This window comes from Nicotiana attenuata, chromosome 2 (assembly GCF_001879085.1).
Source record: "Nicotiana attenuata strain UT chromosome 2, NIATTr2, whole genome shotgun sequence".
Lineage (NCBI taxonomy): Eukaryota > Viridiplantae > Streptophyta > Magnoliopsida > Solanales > Solanaceae > Nicotiana > Nicotiana attenuata.
In genome coordinates, this window is record NC_031990.1 from 44,764,792 (window position 1) to 44,785,562 (window position 20,771).

Below are 20,771 nucleotides of genomic sequence, written 5' to 3' on the forward strand. Positions count from 1 at the left end.
GCCCGACGATCTGGTGGTGCCGGACGACGTAGTCGTTGGCGGAGAGGAGGTGGTCCCTAGAAAGGGGGCGTTGAGGCTCCTGCTGATGATGTTGCTGCTGATATGGCAGGTGGCATGCATGAGACAGACAAGCCGTCTTACAGCCTTGGAATTTATCGCACTCCAGTGCCATCGCAGGTGACCCCATCGGGTCAATTATTGATCACGGGCTCGGATATTCAAGGAGTGGATTGGGGTAGATACTTCCCAGGACCTTCTACTACTGATGGCGATCGACCGACCCGAGATTTTTATAGTGGGCGCCGATTGAGTTATGGCTCCACATCACATGCGCATGTATGATTTTATTAGTATTGAATTTGAATTTATTTTAACTGTAACTTATTTATTTTCTTTAACTTTATTAATTTCCTTTTTAAGGCTTCATGCGATGCTGCGACAGATGACTACATTCAGGATCCAGACACGATGATGGTAAGACAATATAAATTGTTGTGAATTGTTATGTAGTTTTCTATACTAAGTTTCATATTATTATGTAGCCTTCTACTGGACCTGACAGCACCACCGATACATGTCATCCTGCGCCGCATCCGGCTATAAAGAGACGACTTGATGATGATGATCCTGATAGCGTACCCGAGCGGGAGGGGATGCGCCTCAGGCCAGCGGCTGCATTGAGACACACCGGATGCGGGACACATTGATTCAGCCTTCCTTTTTATTATTATTTGGTGTAAATAATATTTTTGTATACATTGACAACAATATTTAATCGAATATGCCCATTACATTTTCTTAGTTCTCCATTCGTTTGTTAGTTTCATATAACAACACAAGCACTTAAACTTAACTTCCGCTTCAATTAAAATAAAATTTAGTACAACAAACAAGGAAAATATTACTACAGCACAAACACAAACATAGCAGGCCAACATAATAAAAATACATGAACTATGAAAAATACACTAAACACATACATGCCAATGTTTAGCCCCGGTTGCCATTTATTCTCCGCTCCAACCACTTAAATCGTTCTTCCAGTTGTTCTTTTTCTTCTTCTACCTCTTTCAGTTTCGCCATCACCTCCGCAAGTTCCCGTTTATATTTCTTTTTTACGTTCCTTTTGTGCTTCACAATTCCATTGTGCTTCTCCCACCTCCTTCAGTTTCGCCCTCAAGTCTGCAATAGTTCTGTTGCTTTCTCTTTCTTGTTCCCGTTGTCTTAAACACACATTATGAAGATACTGCAGTTGTTCTCTGTAGCATTCCTGATAACATGGTTCATCAACCCATTCCTCAAAATCACAAATAGGTTCACCGGAAACCTTGTAAAACTGGTTCATACAGTGCCAGTAGCGGCGTCTAACTTCACCACCGTCCCAACAACTTTGCATCGAGCATGCTTTTCCACACTTGCACTTTGGTGGACAAAAAGGTTGAGCTATTTAATGAAATATTTGCTTTTAGTAAAAGAACCTTACTTTTAATGAAATATGTTCTTTTAGTAAATTTTGAGCACACAAAATAACTACAATGAGCCCGTTATTTATAGGCGAGACAAAATACATAACGTACTATGTAATGGCGCTATATTTTGCATGTTAAATATCATAATGTTGATAAGACAACTTTATGTCAGCTGGTCAGCTTTTTTAGTTTGACAAGACAACTCATACATAACGTACTATGTAATGACGCTATATTTTGCGTGTTAAATATCATGATATTGACAAGACAACTTTATGTTAGCCGGTCAGCTTTTTCAGTTCGACAAGACAACACACACATAACGTACTATGTAATGGTGCTATATTTTGCGTGTTAAATATCATGATGTTGACAAGACAACTTTATGTCAGCTGGTCAGCTTTTTCAGTTCGACAAGACAACACACAGACTAAATGGAAATTCGTGTTACATTTAAATATTCCTAGAGGAAAAATAAAGAAAAAGAAAAAAGGTCCCATTCTCAGCACCTAAGAGAAATAAGTGGAGCGATGTTTCTTTCATTATCTAGAACCAATCCAAATATTGTGAAAGTTGAATTATGTTATTGTCAAAGCATCTTTATTTTTCTGATACATAGAAGAGTGATAATGTGCTTGACTTGGAAAAAAATATTTCAGGTTTTGTTGACCTTTATGGAATGACCAAAACACTAATTAAAGGTCCCCTAGATGTTGGCAGATAATTTTATTAAATTATTATTTAAATAGGTAAAATGGGAAAGTACAAATCATAATTAACAAGCATAATTTTATTTCATAAATCTTGCAACATAGACATAACAACTAATTATTACAACATCAACTCATGGGTAGTTAGGTACACTAGAAGAACACCCACCACGAGCTTGATTACTGTTGCCACCCAAAGGACATTTTCTATGGTCGTGTCCTGTTTGCGAGCATATACCACATTTGCGCGCATAAACGGTATCACTAACATCCATTTGGTTCCGTATACGCCTTCTCTTCTGCACCTGTATTTTACGCAAATAGGACTTGTTACACACCATTTTAAATGGTTTCGGAGGCCAATAATGCTCAGCACCCACTGGCTGCAACTGACCACTATATGTGTTTAGGTACTTGGAAACACTATATTGTTGATCAACATAGTTGGTTGCACCTAAACCAACTTGTTGAAAGCACTTGATGGCATGTGGTAGATGGACTATTTTCCAAAAGAGCATAACCTTGTAGATTCATTTACAGTATGCACATTATTACACCGATTTTGATGGATAGCGGTGCGAACTTCAAAAATATTTCTTTCGTTATCATACTGCAAAAATGAATACCAATGTGCTCGCCGTCTGTATTTCTCAAATCTCTTCATCGGCACTGGCATAAATTCAACACCCCTTTCCATTAATGACGTTGCAGCTGCAGACCTTTCAACAAACCTCTCCGCCATCTACTTGAACGACATCCGCACCATGGCTATGACAGGCAATCCTCTTGTCGACTTGAATAACCCGTTGAAAGACTCTAACACATTTGTAGTCAGAGTTCCCCATCGTCTGCCACCATCCGCATGCAAAGTCCACTTTTCAGGGCCACGTCGCATTAACCAACGACAGGCTGCCTCGTCTTCTTGCCTGATATATTCCATGTGCCTCCGGAATTTATGCTGTTGGTGGTCTATTGCTGCCATCCACATCAAATCATGCAGATCCTTATTGGGATATGCCTTCTGGAAATTGGCTTTAAGGTGCCTAACACAGTAACGATGGTAGGCATAAGGTTCTTGCCATGCAAGCAAGTTCTCCATAGAACTTAAGATACCACCGTGCCAATCAGATATTAGATAGATACCGGAACGCTGTTTGACAACGTGCTCTTTCAAGTGGTTCAAAAACAGCATCCACGTCTCTTGGCTTTCATTGGCACAAATAGCAAAAGCTAGAGGAAATATCTGTCCATTAGCATCTACTGCCACGGCTATCAACAGCTTGATATCGTACTTTCCATAGACATGAGTGCCGTCTATGGATATTACGGGGCGACAATGCGAAAAACCATCAATTGCTGGTTTAAACGCCCAGAACACGTAATTGAATATATATTCTGGTTTACCCGGACTCCGCTCAAGCTTCCACTCAACAACCGTCCCGGGGTTAAAATGCTAAAGTGCAGCCATGTACCTAGGCAGATCTGCAAATGACTTATCCCAGTTACCATAGACTATTTCAAACGATCGTTTGCGCCCGAGAAATGCCTTTCTTTTAGTAATGGTATGGCCATGTTCCTGGTGGACTGCTGTAATGCACTATTTGATTTTATACCTTATGGACTGTTCGATGTGTGGAATAAGAACAAGAGAAATCACGTCAATATCCAAGTTAAAGTGATTCCCGTTGAATGTGTCCATTTCGCATGTGTGGGTGGGAATGTATTTACCCACTTTCCACATACCTGTCTTCTTCTTGGTCGCACGTAACATCCAATTACATGGCCAAAACCACCTGCGGAAAACAACCTTGTATACCGTCGGACTTGACTCCCATACCTGCATCTCATGACACTCTTTTACGTTGTTCATTTTACAAGCCCTGCTTAGGCGCGCTTTATCAGAAAAAAGCATCTCCTTTACAAGCACCGTTGGTCTAGACTCATCCCACATTGCTGTCCGGAATTCATCAAAATCCCTTGTGAGAGCTTCCACATCCGGCACGGTTGGCAAGTTATCAATGTAAGGAATCTCCCTTGAATGAAACGGCACTTCGGACTCGACCTTCGTCTAGGGGGGTCTCTCTTCAAATCAGGCCCTTCCTCCTCATCCTGCGCATCACCATCCTCACGAGGAAAGGGTGTCTCGTCTTTGGATTCATCCGCATTGTTATCGTAATCACTATTCTGTTCCTCACTCTGTGCATCTGCCAGATCCCGATGTAATACATTGTTTTCGGGCAATTGAGTGAGTACGGGTGGTTCAACTTGCTCGTTTTCACTGCACAACCAACAAAAATATAAGCTACAGAATTAATAAATGCTTTCCCTATGGCTATATCTTCACTTACAAGTCGTAATGTGATGAAATTCCATGATAGACGTTTTCAATTAGGTGATGACTACCGGATGGGCCACTTGTAAAATTCATATCCGGTCGGTACCCCCTATTAAATATATGAGCGTTAATACAAATTCAATACGCCAAAAATATACATAATTAACACAAATGAAAATTGAAGTTTACCACTCGTCTTGTGAATTATGGAAAGCAGGGTATAAATTATTTTCTCGCTGCTCATTCGCCGACGGTGATAAGTTTAAATCAAGGAGAACTCTTTCATCCGGAACCTGTCTGGCAAAAACTGCTCCAGAATAACCACCCGATGACTGGGGGTTATCTCTACTACGCCCAATCTCATTTTTTGGAACGTCTTCGACCTTCACGTACATCTCCAACATTGTGATTACAAGAAATTCCCGGCATTCGTCCGGAGTCCTCAGAAAATCACTCAAAGTTTCATCATCATCGATGTTAAACTCCGAGTAAAAAGCAACCCCTTGCGGAGTGACGGAATACGGATATCTTCCGGTTACTTTAAGTATCACTGAACGTTTCCTCACACTCATTTTTTTGCATAACAACGATATCAATGTATCGTACTCCATTGTAAGTGGCAATTTAACATGACACTTAGCAGGTAAATTGTAGCCCACGGAGTTATTCTCCATCACAACCTCACCCCCCCAATATAATGAAACTCTTATTCTACGCTCTTCAGACATAATGAAAAAATGCTGGAGAATTTAACAATAATAAACGTTTCAACAAGAGTTAAAAAATTTTTTGAATGAATTTCTATACAATCCTAACCTCTTTATATAGGAAATGGCTAGCCGGGATTTTTTTTTTATATATAGCACCGAAAAAGTTGGCACTATGCGCTTTTGAATTATTGAAGTCAGGAATTATTGGTGGGGCCAGGAAAAATGAGTATAGCGCCAGGTATTTTGGCGCTATACCTGGGCGTGTCAGCTTTTCAGTATAGTGCCAAAATACTTGGCGCTATACATTAACGGCACAGTTACTGTTATTGTATAGCGCCAAGTATTTTGGCACTATACATAAAAATGTCTTTTTTTTTCACCTACTTATGTATTTTGCCAAAAGAACCACATTTTGGTTCCGGACTCCACTCTTAGATCTGTTAAAGTAATTTACAAGCCACACACCTGATAAGGATTATGTCCAGGCATGAGCGGCATTGTGCATTCCGAGGTCCTTAAAAACCTCTTTTTGTCTCACCTTGATTTGCGTGCGCAATCTGGGCACGTAGCCTAAAAGCCAATATGTGAAAATCTGTAAAAAAATGATAAATTTTGACTATAAAATGAATTAAGTTTACTTCGGTCAATATTTTGGGTAAACAGACCTGGACCCGTGATTTGATGGTCCCGGAGGGTCCGTAGGAAAATATGGGACTTGGGCGTATGCTTGGAATCGAATTCCGAGGTCCCAAGCCCGAGAAATGAATTTTTAAAGAAAATTGTTTTTTGAAATTATTTATGAGATTTGGAAATGAATTATGATTGGAACTTGATGGTATCAGGCCCGTATTTTGGTTCTGGCGCCCGGTACAAGTCTTATATGTGATTTAAGATAATTCTGTGAAATTTGGTAAGAAATAGACTTGAAATGACGTGAATCGGATCGTATTTGAGAAAAAATGGAAAATTTGAAGTTCTTGAGAAAATTCATGATTTTGATGCTAAATTCATAGTTGTTGATGTTATTTTAGTGATTTGAATGCACGAACGAGTCCGTATGATATTTTTAGGTTGGTGTGCATGTTTGGTTTGGAGCCCCGAGGACTTGGGTGAGTTTTGGATAGGAAACGGGGTGGATTTTTTGGACTTAAGGAATTGCAGGCTTCAACTGTTTTCTGTGCAGGCCTGCAGGCTTCGCATTTGCGAAGCCTGGCTCGCAAATGCGATATCGCAAATGCGAGGGCTATGTCGCAATTGCGAAAGTAGCCCAGGCTAGTCTATCTCGCAATTGCGAGGATTCTATCGCAAATGCGATGCTTGCCCCTCTTAGCCAGTTGTCGCAAATGCGACACAGTGTTTGCAATTCCCAACTCGCAAATGCGAGAATTTGTTTGCAATTCCCAACATAGCAGAAGCCTGGGTTCGCAATTCCCACATCTGCAACCTGCAAATTTTTATACTTAGCCGAAAATCAAACATTTTTCACATCTCTTCAAAACATAAACTCCCTAGGGCGATTTTTCAAGAACAACTCTTCTTCCAAATTGATTGTAAGTCAATTTTAACCCGTTTTCTTCAATCATTAACATCTTTTAACATGATTTCAACTCAAAATCAATGATTTTCATGGGGAAATTGGGTGTTTTGGGTAGAACCTAGGTTTTTCAAAAATTGAGGATTTGGACCTCGATTTGAGGTCCGATTTCAAAACAGATTATATATTTGGGTTCGTGGGGGAATGGGTAATCGGATTTTGGTTCGAACCTCGGGTTTTGACCATGTGGGCCCGGGGGCGATTTTTGAATTTTTGGGTAAAACTTTGGAAAATCATTTTCATGCATTGGAATTGATTCATTTAGCGTTTATTGATGTAATTAAGTAACTTGTGACTAGATACGAGTGAATTGGTGGTGAAATCTAGGGGTAAAGCGATAGCTGAGACGTGAATTGTGTTCGTGACATCGAGGTAAGTGTTTGGTCTAACCTTAGCTTGAGGGATTAGGAGTCGAGTCTTATTTGTTACGTGTTAATTGTGGAGTACGACGTATAGTCATTGGGACGAGTATCTATACGTCGGTGTCAAGCATGCCCGTGAGTCTTGAATTGCAATCATTATGCCTCCGTTGTGGTTTATTGCGCTTCATATGAGAATTTCATTATTGTTCTCTTGCCGGGATGTTATTATCATTTTTGTTCCCTTGCCGGGATGTTATTATCATTATAGTACCTTTGTCGGGATATTATTATCATTATTGTTCCCTTGCCAGGATGTTTGTGCTAATATTATTGTTCCCTTACCGGGATTCTTTGATTGGTGTTGATAAAAGAAATGGGAACGGGTTGCACGCCTGCAACGGTAAAATGTGAAATGGGAGCGGGTTGCTCGCCTGCAACGGTGATATGTGAAATGGGAGCGGGTTGCACGCTTGCAACGGCGATATGTGAAATGGGAGCGGGTTGCACGCCTGCAACGTTAATATGTAAAATGGGAGCGGGTTGCACGCCTGCAACGTTAATATGTGAAATGGTGCAGCCCGCAACGTTAATATGTGAAATGGGAACGGGTTGCACGCCTGCAACGGTGATATGTGAAATGGGAGCGGGTTGCACGCTTGCAACGGTAATATATGAGATGGGAGCGGGTTGCACTCCTGCAACGGTATCATATGTAATGGGATCGGGTTGCACGCCTGCAACGGTATCACTTGTGTGTCTGTTCTTCTATTTCCTTATTCTGCTGGTAATTGATTTAGAGTATTTCTTATGTTTCTCTACAGTCATTCTGTTGTTATCTGTTACTCCCCGTAGCATGTTTCCCCCGCCCAACTTTAGTTGTAATTATCTGTTTCTATTTCCGCTGTATATGATTTAACTGTACAGGTTATTTGGTGGTGTGGTCCTAGCCTCGTCACTAGTTCGCCGAGGTTAGGCTAGGCACTTACCAGCACATGGGGTCGATTGTGGTGATGCTACACTCTGCACTCTTTTGTGCAGATCCCAGTGCTGTTGATATTGGACCGTAGATTGGGTGGCTGCCTTCAGTCCACGCGGAGATCCAAGGTAGACCTGCAGGCGTCCGCAGGCCCTGGCGTCTCCCTCTATCCCTTATTTCCTGTTTTATTTCCTTAATTCCAGAAACAATGTATCGTTTATTTTTAGACTTGTATTTAGTAAATCTTAGATCGTCTGTGGTACTGTGACACCAGTTCTGGGTAGTTGAGGCTCAAACAGTTATTTTGGATACATGTTCAGATATTCTATTGCTTTTCTTCTGCTTATTTTAAATTTTCCATTATTTTCATGTTATTACTTCATAGTGGTTAAAGAATATAAAATGGGTAAAAAGGTAAATTTTTCAATAATTGGCTTGCCTAGCTCACATTAGTAGGCGCCATCGCGACTCCTGAGGGTGGGAAATCTGGGTCGTGACAAGTTTTTATCAGAGCTCTAGGTTATATGGGTCTCGCAGTTCACAGACAAGCTTAGTAGAGTCTGAGGGATCGGTACGGAGACGTCTGTATTTATCCCCAGAGGCTACAGAGTTAGGAAAATTTCACATCTATTCTTTCTTGTCATGCAATTTGGTTTCCCAATGCTGATTGAATTTCTATTATGTTCTCTCGCAGATGCCGAGAACGTGCGTTTCCTCATCCGCTGATCAGTAGCCCGAGCCCCCAGCAGCAGCTCCCACGAGGGGCAGAGGCCGAGGCCGAGGCCGTGCTAGAGGCCGAGGTAGGGGCAGAGCTCAGCCCAGAGCAATAACACCAGTAGCGGAGTCTCAGGTTGACTTTGATGATGAGGTTCCAGCCACAGCAGTTCCGATGGGCCCAGCTCAGGTCCTAGAGGGGTTTATTGCCACCCCAATACTCCAGGATGCTTTGGTCCGTCTAGTGGGCCTTATGGAGAGTGCCACCCGGGCAGGCTTGCTTCCTGTCGCACCAGCCGTCTCTCAGGCTGGAGGAGGAGCCCAGACTCCTGCTACTCGCACTCCGGAGCAAGTAGCTCCCAATTTCAGACTCCAGCAGTTAAGCCAGTTGGAGCAGTTCAGACGGGTGTGGTAGCCTGGACCGGTGATGGCGCAGCTATGTCTGCCGATGCCTTGTGGATATTGGACAGGTTCACCAAGCTCTTCACTACTACTTTCAGCGATGCATCTTCTGAGGATCCCCAGGATTATCTAGACACCTGTCATGAGGTTCTCAGGAACATGGGGATAGTGGAGACCAATTGGGTCGATTTTGCTACTTTTCGCTTGTCTGGATCCGCCAAGACTTGGTGGAGAGACTATTGTTTGGCTAGACCAGCCGGATCACCAACTTTGACTTGGGAGCAGTTTACTCAGCTATTTCTGGAAAAGTTTCTCCCTATCACTCAGAGAGAGGCCTATCGGAGGCATTTTGAGCATCTTCAGCAGGGTTCTATGACCGTTACTCAGTATGAGACCAGATTCATCGACTTGGCTCCTCATGCTCTTGTCATACTTCCCACCGAGAGAGAGAGAGAGGGTGAAGAGGTTCATTGAGGGACTTATCCAGCCTATTCGACTTCAGATGGCTAGGGAGACAGGGGGTGAGATTTCTTTCCAGGAGGCGGCCAATGTGGCCAGGAGAGTGGAGATGGTTCTGTCGCAGGGAGGTGGTCATGGTTCGGACAAGAGGCCTCGTCATTAAGGCCGATTCAGTGGTACCTCGTCTGGAGGCAGGGATTCGTATGGTAGAGGCCATCCTCCTAGGCCTTTTCAGTCAGCACTTCAGGTTTCTCACGGTGCTTCAGATGGCCGTGGTTCTCATATGCAGTTTTCTGATCAGTAGTCCTACAGTGCACCACTAGCTCATATCAGCGCACCGCCGCTTCAGAGTTTCCAGGGTCGTCAGCCCCAGCAGCTGAGGGCTTGTTTTACTTGTGGCGACACAAGGCACATTTCCAAGTATTGCCCTCGAGCACCGAGTAGCTCTCAGCATCAGGGTTCCCGTGCCATGGTTCAGGCACCGAGTGTTCCACAGCCCGCCCAGCCAGCTAGGGGTGGGGGTAGAAGCGCTAGAGGTGGAGGTAGAGGTATTAGAGGTGGAGGTCAGGCAGCTAGAGGTGGAGGCCAGCCAGTAACAGGCCATCCCAGAGATGTAGTCCAGGGTGGTGGGGCCCAACTCCAATGTTATGCTCTTCCAGCCAGGCTTGAGGTTGAGGCTTCCGATGCGGTTATCACAGGTACTGTTCTGGTTTGGAACAGAGATGCTTCAATTTTATTTGATCCAGGATCTACATAATCCTATGTGTCTTCTTGTTTTGCACCGTATCTGGTCATGCCTATTGATTCTTTGAGTGCTCCTGTTTATATGTCTACATTGGTGGGTGTTTCTATTGTGGTAGATCGAGTCCATCGTTCTTCTATAGTTGTGATTGGGGCTCTTGAGACTCGTGTAGATTTGCTTCTTCTGGACATGGTTGATTTCGATATCATATTAGGGATGGACTGGTTATCACCCTACCACTCTATCTTGGACTGTCATGCCAAGACTGTGACCTTAGCCTTGTCGGGTTTACCTTGTTTGGAGTGTAGAGGGACTCCTGGTCATTCTACCCGCAGTGTTATCTCTTATGTGAAGGCTCGGCGTATGGTCGAGAAGGGGTGTTTGGCCTATTTGGCCTATGTTCGTGATTCTAGTGCTAAGGTTCCTTCTATTGAGTCTATGCCCGTTGTTCATGAGTTTCCTGAGGTATTTCCTTCAGACCTGCCGGGTATGCCACCCGACAAGGATATTGGCTTTTGCATTGATTTGGCTCCGAGCACTCAGCTCATTTCTATCCCGCCGTATCGTATGGCCCTGCCTGAGTTGAAAGAGTTGAAGGAGCAGTTGCAAGACTTTCTTGAGAAGGGTTTCATTAGACCGAGTGTTTTGCCTTGGGGGTGCGCCGGTGTTGTTTGTTAAAAAGAAGGATAGATCGATGAGAATGTGTATTGATTACCGAAAGTTGAACAAGGTTACAATCAAGAATAAGTATACATTGCTGAGGATTGATGATTTGTTTGATCAGCTTCAGGGTGCCAAGGTATTTTCGAAGATTGACTTGAGATCTGGCTACCATCAGTTAAGGATTAGGGCATCCGATGTCCCTAAGACAGCTTTCCACACTTGGTACGGGCATTATGAGTTCTTGGTGATGTCATTCGGGTTGACAAATGCCCCAGCAGCTTTTATGGATTTGATGAACCGAGTGTTCAGGCCTTACTTGGATTCATTTGTGATAACCTTCATTGATGATATTTTGATATATTCCCGCAGCCGGGAGTAGCACGAGCAGCATCTTAGAGTGGTTCTTCAGACTTTCAAGGATAGTCAGTTGTATGCTATGTTTTCGAAATGTGAGTTCTGGTTGAGTTCAGTTGCATTCCTGGGTCATGTTGTGTCAGCAGAGGGTATTCAGGTTGATCCGAAGAAGATTGAGGCGGTCAAGAACTGGCCTAGACCAGCATCAGCTATAGAGATCCGGAGTTTCTTGGGATTGGCAGGCTACTATCGTCGGTTCGTAGAGGGGTTTTCATCTATTGCAGCCCCGATGACCAGGTTGAACCAGAAGGGTGCCCAGTTCAGATGGTCGGAAGAGTGTGAGGCGAGCTTTCAGAAGCTCAAGACAGCTCTGACTACGGCACCGGTGTTGGTTTTGCCCACAGGTTCAGGGCCTTATATAGTTATTGTGATGCATCTCGTATTGGACTTAGGGCAGTGTTGATGCAGGATGGAAAGGTCATTGCCTATGCTTCGCGGCAGTTGAAAATTCATGAGAAGAACTATCCGGTTCATGATTTGGAGTTAGTAGCCATTGTTCACGCGTTGAAGATTTGGAGGCATTATCTGTATGGCGTGGCATGTGAGGTGTTCACGGATCACAAGAGTTTGCAGTATTTGTTCAAGCAGAAGGAGCTAAACTTGAGGCAGAGAAGGTGGTTGGAGTTGTTGAAAGACTATGATATCACCATCTTATATCATCCGGGGAAGGCCAATATGGTGGCCGATGCTTTGAGTAGGAAGTCAGCCAGTATGGGCAGTCTTGCTTATATACCGGTCGGTGAGAGACCGCTTGCTTTGGATGTTCAAGCTTTAGCCAATCAGTTCGTGAGACTGGATGTTTCTGAGCCCAGTCGTGTGTTAGCTTGCACCGTCGCTCGTTCTTCATTATTGGAGCGTATCCGAGATCGGTAGTATGATGATCCTCATTTGTGTGTCCCCAGAGACACGGTGCAGCACGAAGGTGCCAAGCAGGTCACCTTAGGATATGATGGAGTTTTACGATTTCAGGGTCGAGTTTGTGTGCCTAATGTGGATGGACTTCGAGAGTTGATTTTAGATGAGGCCCATAGCTCCCGGTACTCTATTTATCCGAGCGTCGCTAAGATCTATCAGGATTTGCGGCAGCATTATTGGTGGAGAAGAATGAAGAAGGATATCGTTGCATATGTGGCTCGGTGTTTGAATTGTCAGCAGGTTAAGTACGAGCATCAGAGGCCCGGTGGTTCATTTCAGAATATTGAGATTCCTGAGTGAAAGTGGGAGCATATCACTATGGACTTCGTTGTTGGACTCCCACGGACGCAGAGGAAGTTCGATGCAGTGTGGGTTATTATTGATAGGCTGACCAAGTAAGCACATTTCATCCCTATTGCATTCTCCTATTCTTCTGAGAGGTTAGCTAAGATCTATATCCGGGAGATTGTTCGCCTTCATGGTGTGCCCGTGTCTATCATTTCGGATCAAGGTACGCAGTTTACCTCACATTTTTGGAGAGCAATTCAGCAAGAGTTGGGCACGCGGGTTGAGTTGAGCACATCGTTTCATCCTCAGACGGACGGGCAGTCCGAGCGGACTATTCAGATTTCGGAGGATATGCTCCGAGCTTGTGTCATTGACTTTAGAGGCTCGTGGGATCAATTTTTGCCTTTAGCAGAGTTTGCCTACAACAACAGCTACCAGTCGAGTATCCATATGGCTCCTTATAAGGCTTTGTATGGTAGGCGGTGTCGGTCGCCGGTTGGATGGTTTGAGCCGGAAAAGGCTCGGTTGTTGGGTACGGATCTAGTATAGGATGCCTTGGACAAGGTCAGGATCATTCAGGATAGGCTTCGTGCAGCTCAGTCCAGGCAAAAGAGCTATGCCGACCGCAAGGTTCGAGATTTGGCTTTCATGATCGGTGAGCGGGTATTGCTTTGAGTGTCGCCTATGAAAGCCGTGATGAGATTTGGGAAGAAGGGCAAGCTTAGCCCTAGGTTCGTTGGCCCGTTTGAGATTCGTGATCAAGTGGGAGAGTTGGCTTACAGACTTTCGTTTTCGCCGAGCTTATCAGCCGTGCATCCAGTGTTTCATGTCACCATGCTTCGAAAGTATCACGGCGATCCATCCCACGTGTTAGATTTCAGCACTGTCCAGTTGGACAAGGACTTGTCCAATGAGGAGGAGCCGGTAGGTATTCTAGATCGGCAGGTTCGTCAGTTGAGATCGAAGAGTTTTCCTTCTGTTCGTGTTCAGTGGAGAGGTCAGCTTGCTGAGGCATCGACCTGGGAGTTCGAGTCCGATATGCGGAGCCGTCATCCCCATCTTTTCCCAGGCTCAGGTATTTCCTTCTTATGTCCGTTCGAGGACGAACGGTTGTTTTAGAGGTGGAGAATGTGACGACCTTTTGGGTCATCACTTGTTTTAAAAGTAAATTCTGCATTTTGAGGCCTTAAAAACCTCTTTCTGTCTCACCTCGATTTGCATGCGTAGTTCGGGCGCGTAGCCGGAAAGCCAATACGTGAAAATCTGTGAAAAATGATAAATTTTGACTATAAAATGTATTAAGTTGACTTCGGTCAACATATTGGATAAATGGACCCGGACCCGTGATTTGAAGATACCGGAGGGTCCGTAGGAAAATATGGGACTTGGGCGTATGCCTGGAATCGAATTCCAAGGTCCCAAGCCCGAGAAATAAATTTTTAAAGAAAATTATTTTCTGAAATTATTTATGAGATTTGGAAATGAATTGTGATTGGAACTTGATGGTATCGGGCCCGTATTTTGGTTCCGGAGCCCGGTACAAGTCTTATATGTGATTAAGATAAGTCTGTGAAATTTGGTAAGAAACAGACTTGAAACGACATGAATCAGATCGTATTTGAGAAAAAATGGAAAATTTGAAGTTCTTGAGAAATTTCATGATTTTGATGCTAAATTCATAGTTGTTGATGTTATTTTAGTGATTTGAATGCACGAGCGAGTCCGTATGATATTATTAGGTTGGTGTGCATGTTTGGTTTGGAGCCCCGAGGGCTCGGGTGAGTTTTGGATAGGCCACGGGGTGGATTTTTTGGACTTAAGGAATTGCAGGCTTCAACTATTTTCTGTGCAGGCCTGCAGGCTTCGCATTTGCGAAGCCTGGCTCGCAAATGCGAGGGCTATGTCGCAATTGCGAAAGTAGCCCAGGCCAGTCTATCTCGCAATTGCGAGGATTCTATCGCAAATGCGATGCTTCCCCCTCTTAGCTAGTTGTCGCAAATGCGACACAGTGTTCGCAATTCCCAACTTGCAAATGCGAGAATTTGTTCGCAATTCCCAACATAGCAGAAGCCTGGGTTCGCAATTGCGAACCCTGTTCGCAATTCCCACATCTGCAACCTGTAAATTTTTGTACTTAGCCGAAAATCAACCATTTTTCACACCTCTTCAAAACATAAACTCCCTAGGGTGATTTTTCAAGAACAACTCTTCTTTCAAATCGATTGTAAGTCAACTTTAACTCGTTTTCTTCAATCATTAACATCTTTTAACATGATTTCAACTCAAAATCAATGATTTTCATGGGAAAATTGGGTGTTTAGGGTAGAACCTAGGTTTTTTCAAAAATTGAGGATTTGGACCTCGATTTGAGGTTCGATTTCAAAACAAATTATACATTTGGGTTCGTGGGGAATGGGTAATCGGGTTTTGGTTCGAACCTCGGGTTTTGACCATATGGACCTGGGGGCGATTTTTGACTTTTTGGCTAAAACTTTGGAAAATTTATTTTCATGCATTGGAATTGTTTCATTTAGCGTTTATTGATGTAATTAAGTAACTTGTGACTAGATACGAGCGAATTGGTGGTGAAATCAAGGGGTAAAGCGATAGTTGAGACGTGAATTGTGTTCGTGACATCGAGGTAAGTGTTTGGTCTAACCTTAGCTTGAGGGATTAAGAGTCGAGTCTTATTTGTTACGTGTTAATTGTGGAGTACGACGTATAGGAATGGTGACGAGTATCTATATGTCGGTGTCAAGCATGCCCGTGAGTCTTGAATTGTAATCATTATGCCTCCATTGTGGTTTATTGCGCTTCATATGAGAATTTTATTATTTTTCCCTTGCCGGGATATTATTATCATTTTTGTTCCCTTGCCGGGATGTTATTATCATTATAGTTTCCTTGCCGGGATGTTATTATCATTATTGTTCCCTTGCCGGGATGTTTGTGCTATTATTATTGTTCCCTTGCCGGGATTCTTTGATTGGTGTTGATAAAAGAAATGGGAACGGGTTGCACGCCTGCAACGGTAAAATGTGAAATGGCAGCGGCTTGCACGCCTACAACAGTGATATGTGAAATGGGAGCGGGTTGCACGCCTGCAACGTTAATATGTGAAATGGGAGCGGGTTGCACGCCTGCAACGGTAAAATGTGAAATGGTAGCAGGTTGCACGCCTGCAACGGTGATATGTGAAATGGGAGCGGATTGCACGCCTGCAACGGTAATATATGAAATGGGAGCGGGTTGCACGCCTGCAACGGTATCATATGTAATGGGATCGGGTTGCACAACGGTATCACTTATGTGTCAGTTCTTGTATTTCCTTATTCTGCTGGTAATTGATTTAGAGTATTTCTTATGTTTCTCTACAGTCGTTCTGTTGTTATCTGTTACTCTCCGTAGCATGTTTTCCCCGCCCAACTTTAGTTGTAATTATCTGTTTCTATTTCCGTTGTATATGATTTAACTGTACAAGTTATTTGGTGGTCTGGTCCTAACCTCGTCACTACTTCGCCGAGGTTAGGCTAGGCACTTACTAGCACATGGGGTCGGTTGTGCTGATGCTACACTCTGCACTCCTTTGTACAGATCCCAGTGCTGTTGATTTTCGACCGTAGATTGGGTGGCTACCTTCAGTCCACGCAGAGATCCAAGGTAGACCTGCAGGCGTCCGTAGGCCCTGGCGTCTCCCTCTATCCCTTATTTCCTGTTTCATTTCCTTAATTCCAGAAACAGTGTATCGTTTATTTTTAGACTTGTATGTAGTAAATCTTAGATCGTCTGTGGTACTGTGACTCCAGTTCTGGGTAGTTGAGGCTCAAACAGTTGTTTTGGATACATGTTCAGATATTCTATTGCTTTTCTTCCGCTTATTTTAAATTTTTCGCTGTTTTCATGTTATTACTTTATAATGGTTAAAGAATATAAAATGGGTAAAAAGGTAAATTGTTCAATAATTGGCTTGCCTAGCTCACATTAGTAGGCGCCATCACGACTCATGAGGGTGGGAAATCCGGGTCGTGACAGGCATTCGTGCTTGTTGCCTGTTGAAGCCTCGTCCTGGTGGAAACATCTGATTACCTCCTGGATTTTGAGGGCCTTGCATGTTTGGCAGTCCATTTGGCATTCCACCTGGAGGAACATTGCCCTGTGGTCCAGATCCAGAAGGCATGCCCACAAAATGACCTTGAGGCATTGGAGGAACCATCTGATTCATGTTACCTTGTATCCCCTGAAAACAAGAAGACAACCAAGCAGTGATGCTGAAATAACCCCTTGATCCTCTGGATGTATTTCCTTCAAGCAAATGCACTTCCTATCAATCAATCAAATATATGCCACAATTCCAAAGTCGTCGGAGTTGCTACCAATTCCGCTCTATTCAAGAAGAGACGAAGATGCTACTCCCTTCAGTCCAAAATAAATAATTTTTTGGATGTTTTCACACAGATTAAGAAATTCACCTTTTAGCATTAATTAGCAATTGAATTGACCATATTAACCTTTACTATCTCACATAAACACTCCTAACACATATTCCAACACTATTTACTCCAAGGACAATGAAGGAAAAAAAATAATTAATTCATTCTTGAAATCTGGAAAAACCACTTATTTTGGACCACAAAAAAAGACCAAAAAATCACTTATTTTGGACCGGAGGAAGTAATGAAATTTGATCCATGCAAGTTGAAAAGTGAGAACCGTCTCGTGTAAAAGCTTTAATTAGCAGTTAGAAACATGACGCATGTATTGATGTATCTTATGTCATTAAACCTTGCCCTCTCACGTGCAACCCTGAATTTTTCCCCTTGTCAAGCACATGAAAATATTTTGTAGATCGATGACGGGAAGACTTGAGGACCCTCTGCCTTTTACAATACCACATTGAACTGCGTGAACTGTCTAATTTAAAATTTTAAACTCTCGGATAGGGGACACTTTTACTAATTTATTTTATATCTACAACAGGTGCAAAGAAAAATTGTAACCATTTGGCTACAACTCTCATCTCAATACAAATACATGACTAACGCCTCGGAAATTATTATGGCCTTAACCTAGAATATCAGTAAAATAAAGTTGGAGTCCTACAAAAAGATAATCTCTGTTTCATAACACTAATTCTTTAATATCAAAGTTTTGTAAGCACTTTGCACAAAATGAATCTGGAAAATCTACACAAAATATTGATTTCTCTTTATTTTCCGTGTGACCTATTGGTCACGGGTTCGAGCCGTGGAAGTAGCCACTAATGCTTGCATTAGGGTATAGGGTACGTTGTCTACATCACACCCCTAGGGGTGCGGGCCTTTCCCGACCCTGCGTGAATGCCGGATGCTTTGTGCACCAGGCTGAGTTGGAAAATCTATAGAGAAGTATATATTGTACAATTAAGTTATTAAAAAGAGGCATTTCAATTCTAAAACAAACACACAATTATTAATGATAGTTTGGTGCCACCGGGCCNAGGGAGGGGGGGGGGGGGGGGGGGGGGGGGGGTTCGAATGAAGATGAATTCAGAATCTATCTATATAAGCAAACATAAACACAGAGATACAAATCAGAATGCATGCTACACGAAAAATACATTAAACGCTTACTTATTTCCGTTTGATTAGCAAGAGCATTACACTTAAAGATGCACCAAGGAGGTGATGAATCAAGATATGCATGGCACATCTACAGGAAAAAAGGGGAAGAAGATGCAACCTGCAAATAGAAATATGATACATACCATTGGACCAGGGATAGGCATTGCTTGGATGGATCCAGAACCTGGCATTGAAGACAGAAGGCCAGGCATATTTACTTGTTGTAGTTGGTGTGGTGGCCGAGGTAAATGAGGATGTGGCATTAGAGGCATATGTGGAGGCTGTAGCTGTGGCAAATTCGACGGTTGCAAAGGATGAGAAGTCATTTGTTGAGGTAGTGACTGCTGGTGCTGAGCTTGCTGCATGTTTTGTTGATATGCTTGCTGCTGATTACCCGCAAGAAGAGATGGATGTGGACCAGGAGGAAGAGGGGGAGCTCCTATAGGCATTGAAACTGGCATGGAAGACTTCTGTTCTCCTTGAGATGAATCAAGCGATAGTGGCAATGCAGCTCCAACTCCAGGTATTGTACCCTCAGTTCGTAACAAGCCAGAGGCAAATGCTCGGGAGTTGATGGGGGCTCAGGACCTGGAAAATTACCAGGCATGCGACCAAGAACATTGTTTTGATCACCCAAACCTGAAATCAACCACAAAACCTGTGCAGAGGCTATTTAAGAAGTAAACTTTTGGTACTTGAAAGTGATAGCCAAACTAAGAAGATTAATGATGACTACAAGAAAAAGAAAAATTATAATATTTCAAGAATTTCTTTTAAATCAAGCTGATTTTACACCACGACTACAAAGCCCTATGCTCTCGAATCTCGACATATGTACACAATCTGAAGCACAATAAATCAATAGTGTTATAAATAGAATTTTATTTATGGTGAATGTCTATATTTAGAGAGATTCTAGGGTTTATTACTTGGTGGCTAAGTCAACCTCTCCCTATAAATAGAGGGTTCTATTCCATTGTAATTCATCCCAAAAGCTTCTTGAGACGGTAGAGTCTGGGGCTCAGTGGATTCCTCATGAATCTCAGAATTTATTAAATCGTGGATTTCTTCATGAGATTCTTTCGTAGTGTCATTTTGATCATTTATTTTCCTTTTTCTAGGATTTCGATCTTTGGAACCTAATGGTCTGCCACGTTTAAGGCGTGCTTTTGACTCATTAGCTATGACACTAGAAGATTGTCCAATAGGAACATCAATACGGATTGGAACATTCTCCGCAGGGATATGTGATTTTGTTATCCTTTTCATATCCGTAAATGCATCTGGCATTTGATTTGCTATTTTCTGCAAATGAATAATCTTTTGCACCTCTTTTTCACAAATAGAGGCACGTGGATCAAGATGAGATAATGATGGATTTTTTCACAAAATTTCCCGTTTGGTTTCACCAACTTCTCCCCCTAATTTTGGGAAAAGTGTCTCATCGAATCGACAGTCTGCAAATCGTGCAGTAAACAAATCCCCCGTCAATGGTTCGAGGTAGCGAATAATGGAGGGCGATTCAAACCCAACATATATTCCTAACCTTCTTTGCGGACCCATTTTGGTGCGATGTGGCGGTGCTACAGGCACATATACTGCGCATCCAAAGATTCTTAAATGGGATATATTAGGTTCATGACCCAAAACTAATTGCAACGGGGAATATTTATGATAATTTGTCGGTCTGAGACGAACTAGCATTGCTGCATGCAAAATGGCGTGACCCCAAACAGAAGTGGGCAGCCTCGTTTTCATGAGTAACGGTCTTGCTATCAATTGCAGACGTTTAATTAAAGACTCTGCAAGACCATTTTGAGTGTGAACATGAGCTACAGGATGTTCCACTTTTATCCCAATTGATAAGCAATAATCATTAAATGCTTGGGATGAAAACTCAGCAGCATTATCAAGTCTAATAGACTTAATTGGATTATCGGGGAATTGCGCCCGTAATCGAATTACTTGTGCTATTAATTTTGCAAATGCGAGGTTGCGTGATGACAATAGGCACACATGAGACCATCTAGAAGATGCATCTATTAAGACCATAAAATATCTAAACGACCCACTAGGTGGGTGAATAGGTCCACAAATGTCCCCTTGTATACGTTCCAAAAACGCAGGGGACTCAATTCCAACCTTTGTTGGTGATGGTCTAATAATTAACTTTCCTTGATAATAAGAAGTGCAAGAAAATTCATTATTTAAAAGAATCTTTAAATTCTTTAATGGATGCCCATTTGAGTTTTCTATAATTCGTCTCATCATAATTGATCCAGGATGTCCCAATCGATCATGCCAAAGTACAAAAGTATTGGATTCAGTAACCTTTTGGTTTACGATAGAATGTGCCTCAATTGCACTAATTCTTGTCCAATACAGGCCACAAGATAAAGATGGGAACTTCTCAATAAC

The 20,771-nt window shown here is 42.8% G+C and overlaps 1 protein-coding gene across 1 annotated transcript; it reads right to left on the reverse strand.

Annotated features, from left to right (window-relative positions):
* LOC109218996 lies at nt 1,103-19,005 on the reverse strand. Its single transcript, XM_019383399.1, has 3 exons — nt 18,497-19,005; nt 16,784-16,990; nt 1,103-1,420 (listed from the first exon to the last, which is right to left on the reverse strand). The coding sequence occupies exons 1-3, from the start codon at nt 18,812-18,814 to the stop codon at nt 1,103-1,105; spliced, it is 843 nt and encodes a 280-aa protein (XP_019238944.1). The 5' UTR covers nt 18,815-19,005.

Coding starts and splice junctions, on each gene's coding strand:
- LOC109218996 (XM_019383399.1), bottom strand. CDS start 18,814: ATGCCAGTTTCAATGCCTATAGGAGCTCCCCCTCTTCCTCCTGGTCCA. Junction 16,991..18,496: donor TGCCTATCCCTGGTCCAATG/GTATGTATCATA, acceptor TCTTGTTTTCAG/GGGATACAAGGTAACATGAA. Junction 1,421..16,783: donor GGCAACAAGCACGAATGCCT/GTCACGACCCGG, acceptor TGTCCACCAAAG/TGCAAGTGTGGAAAAGCATG.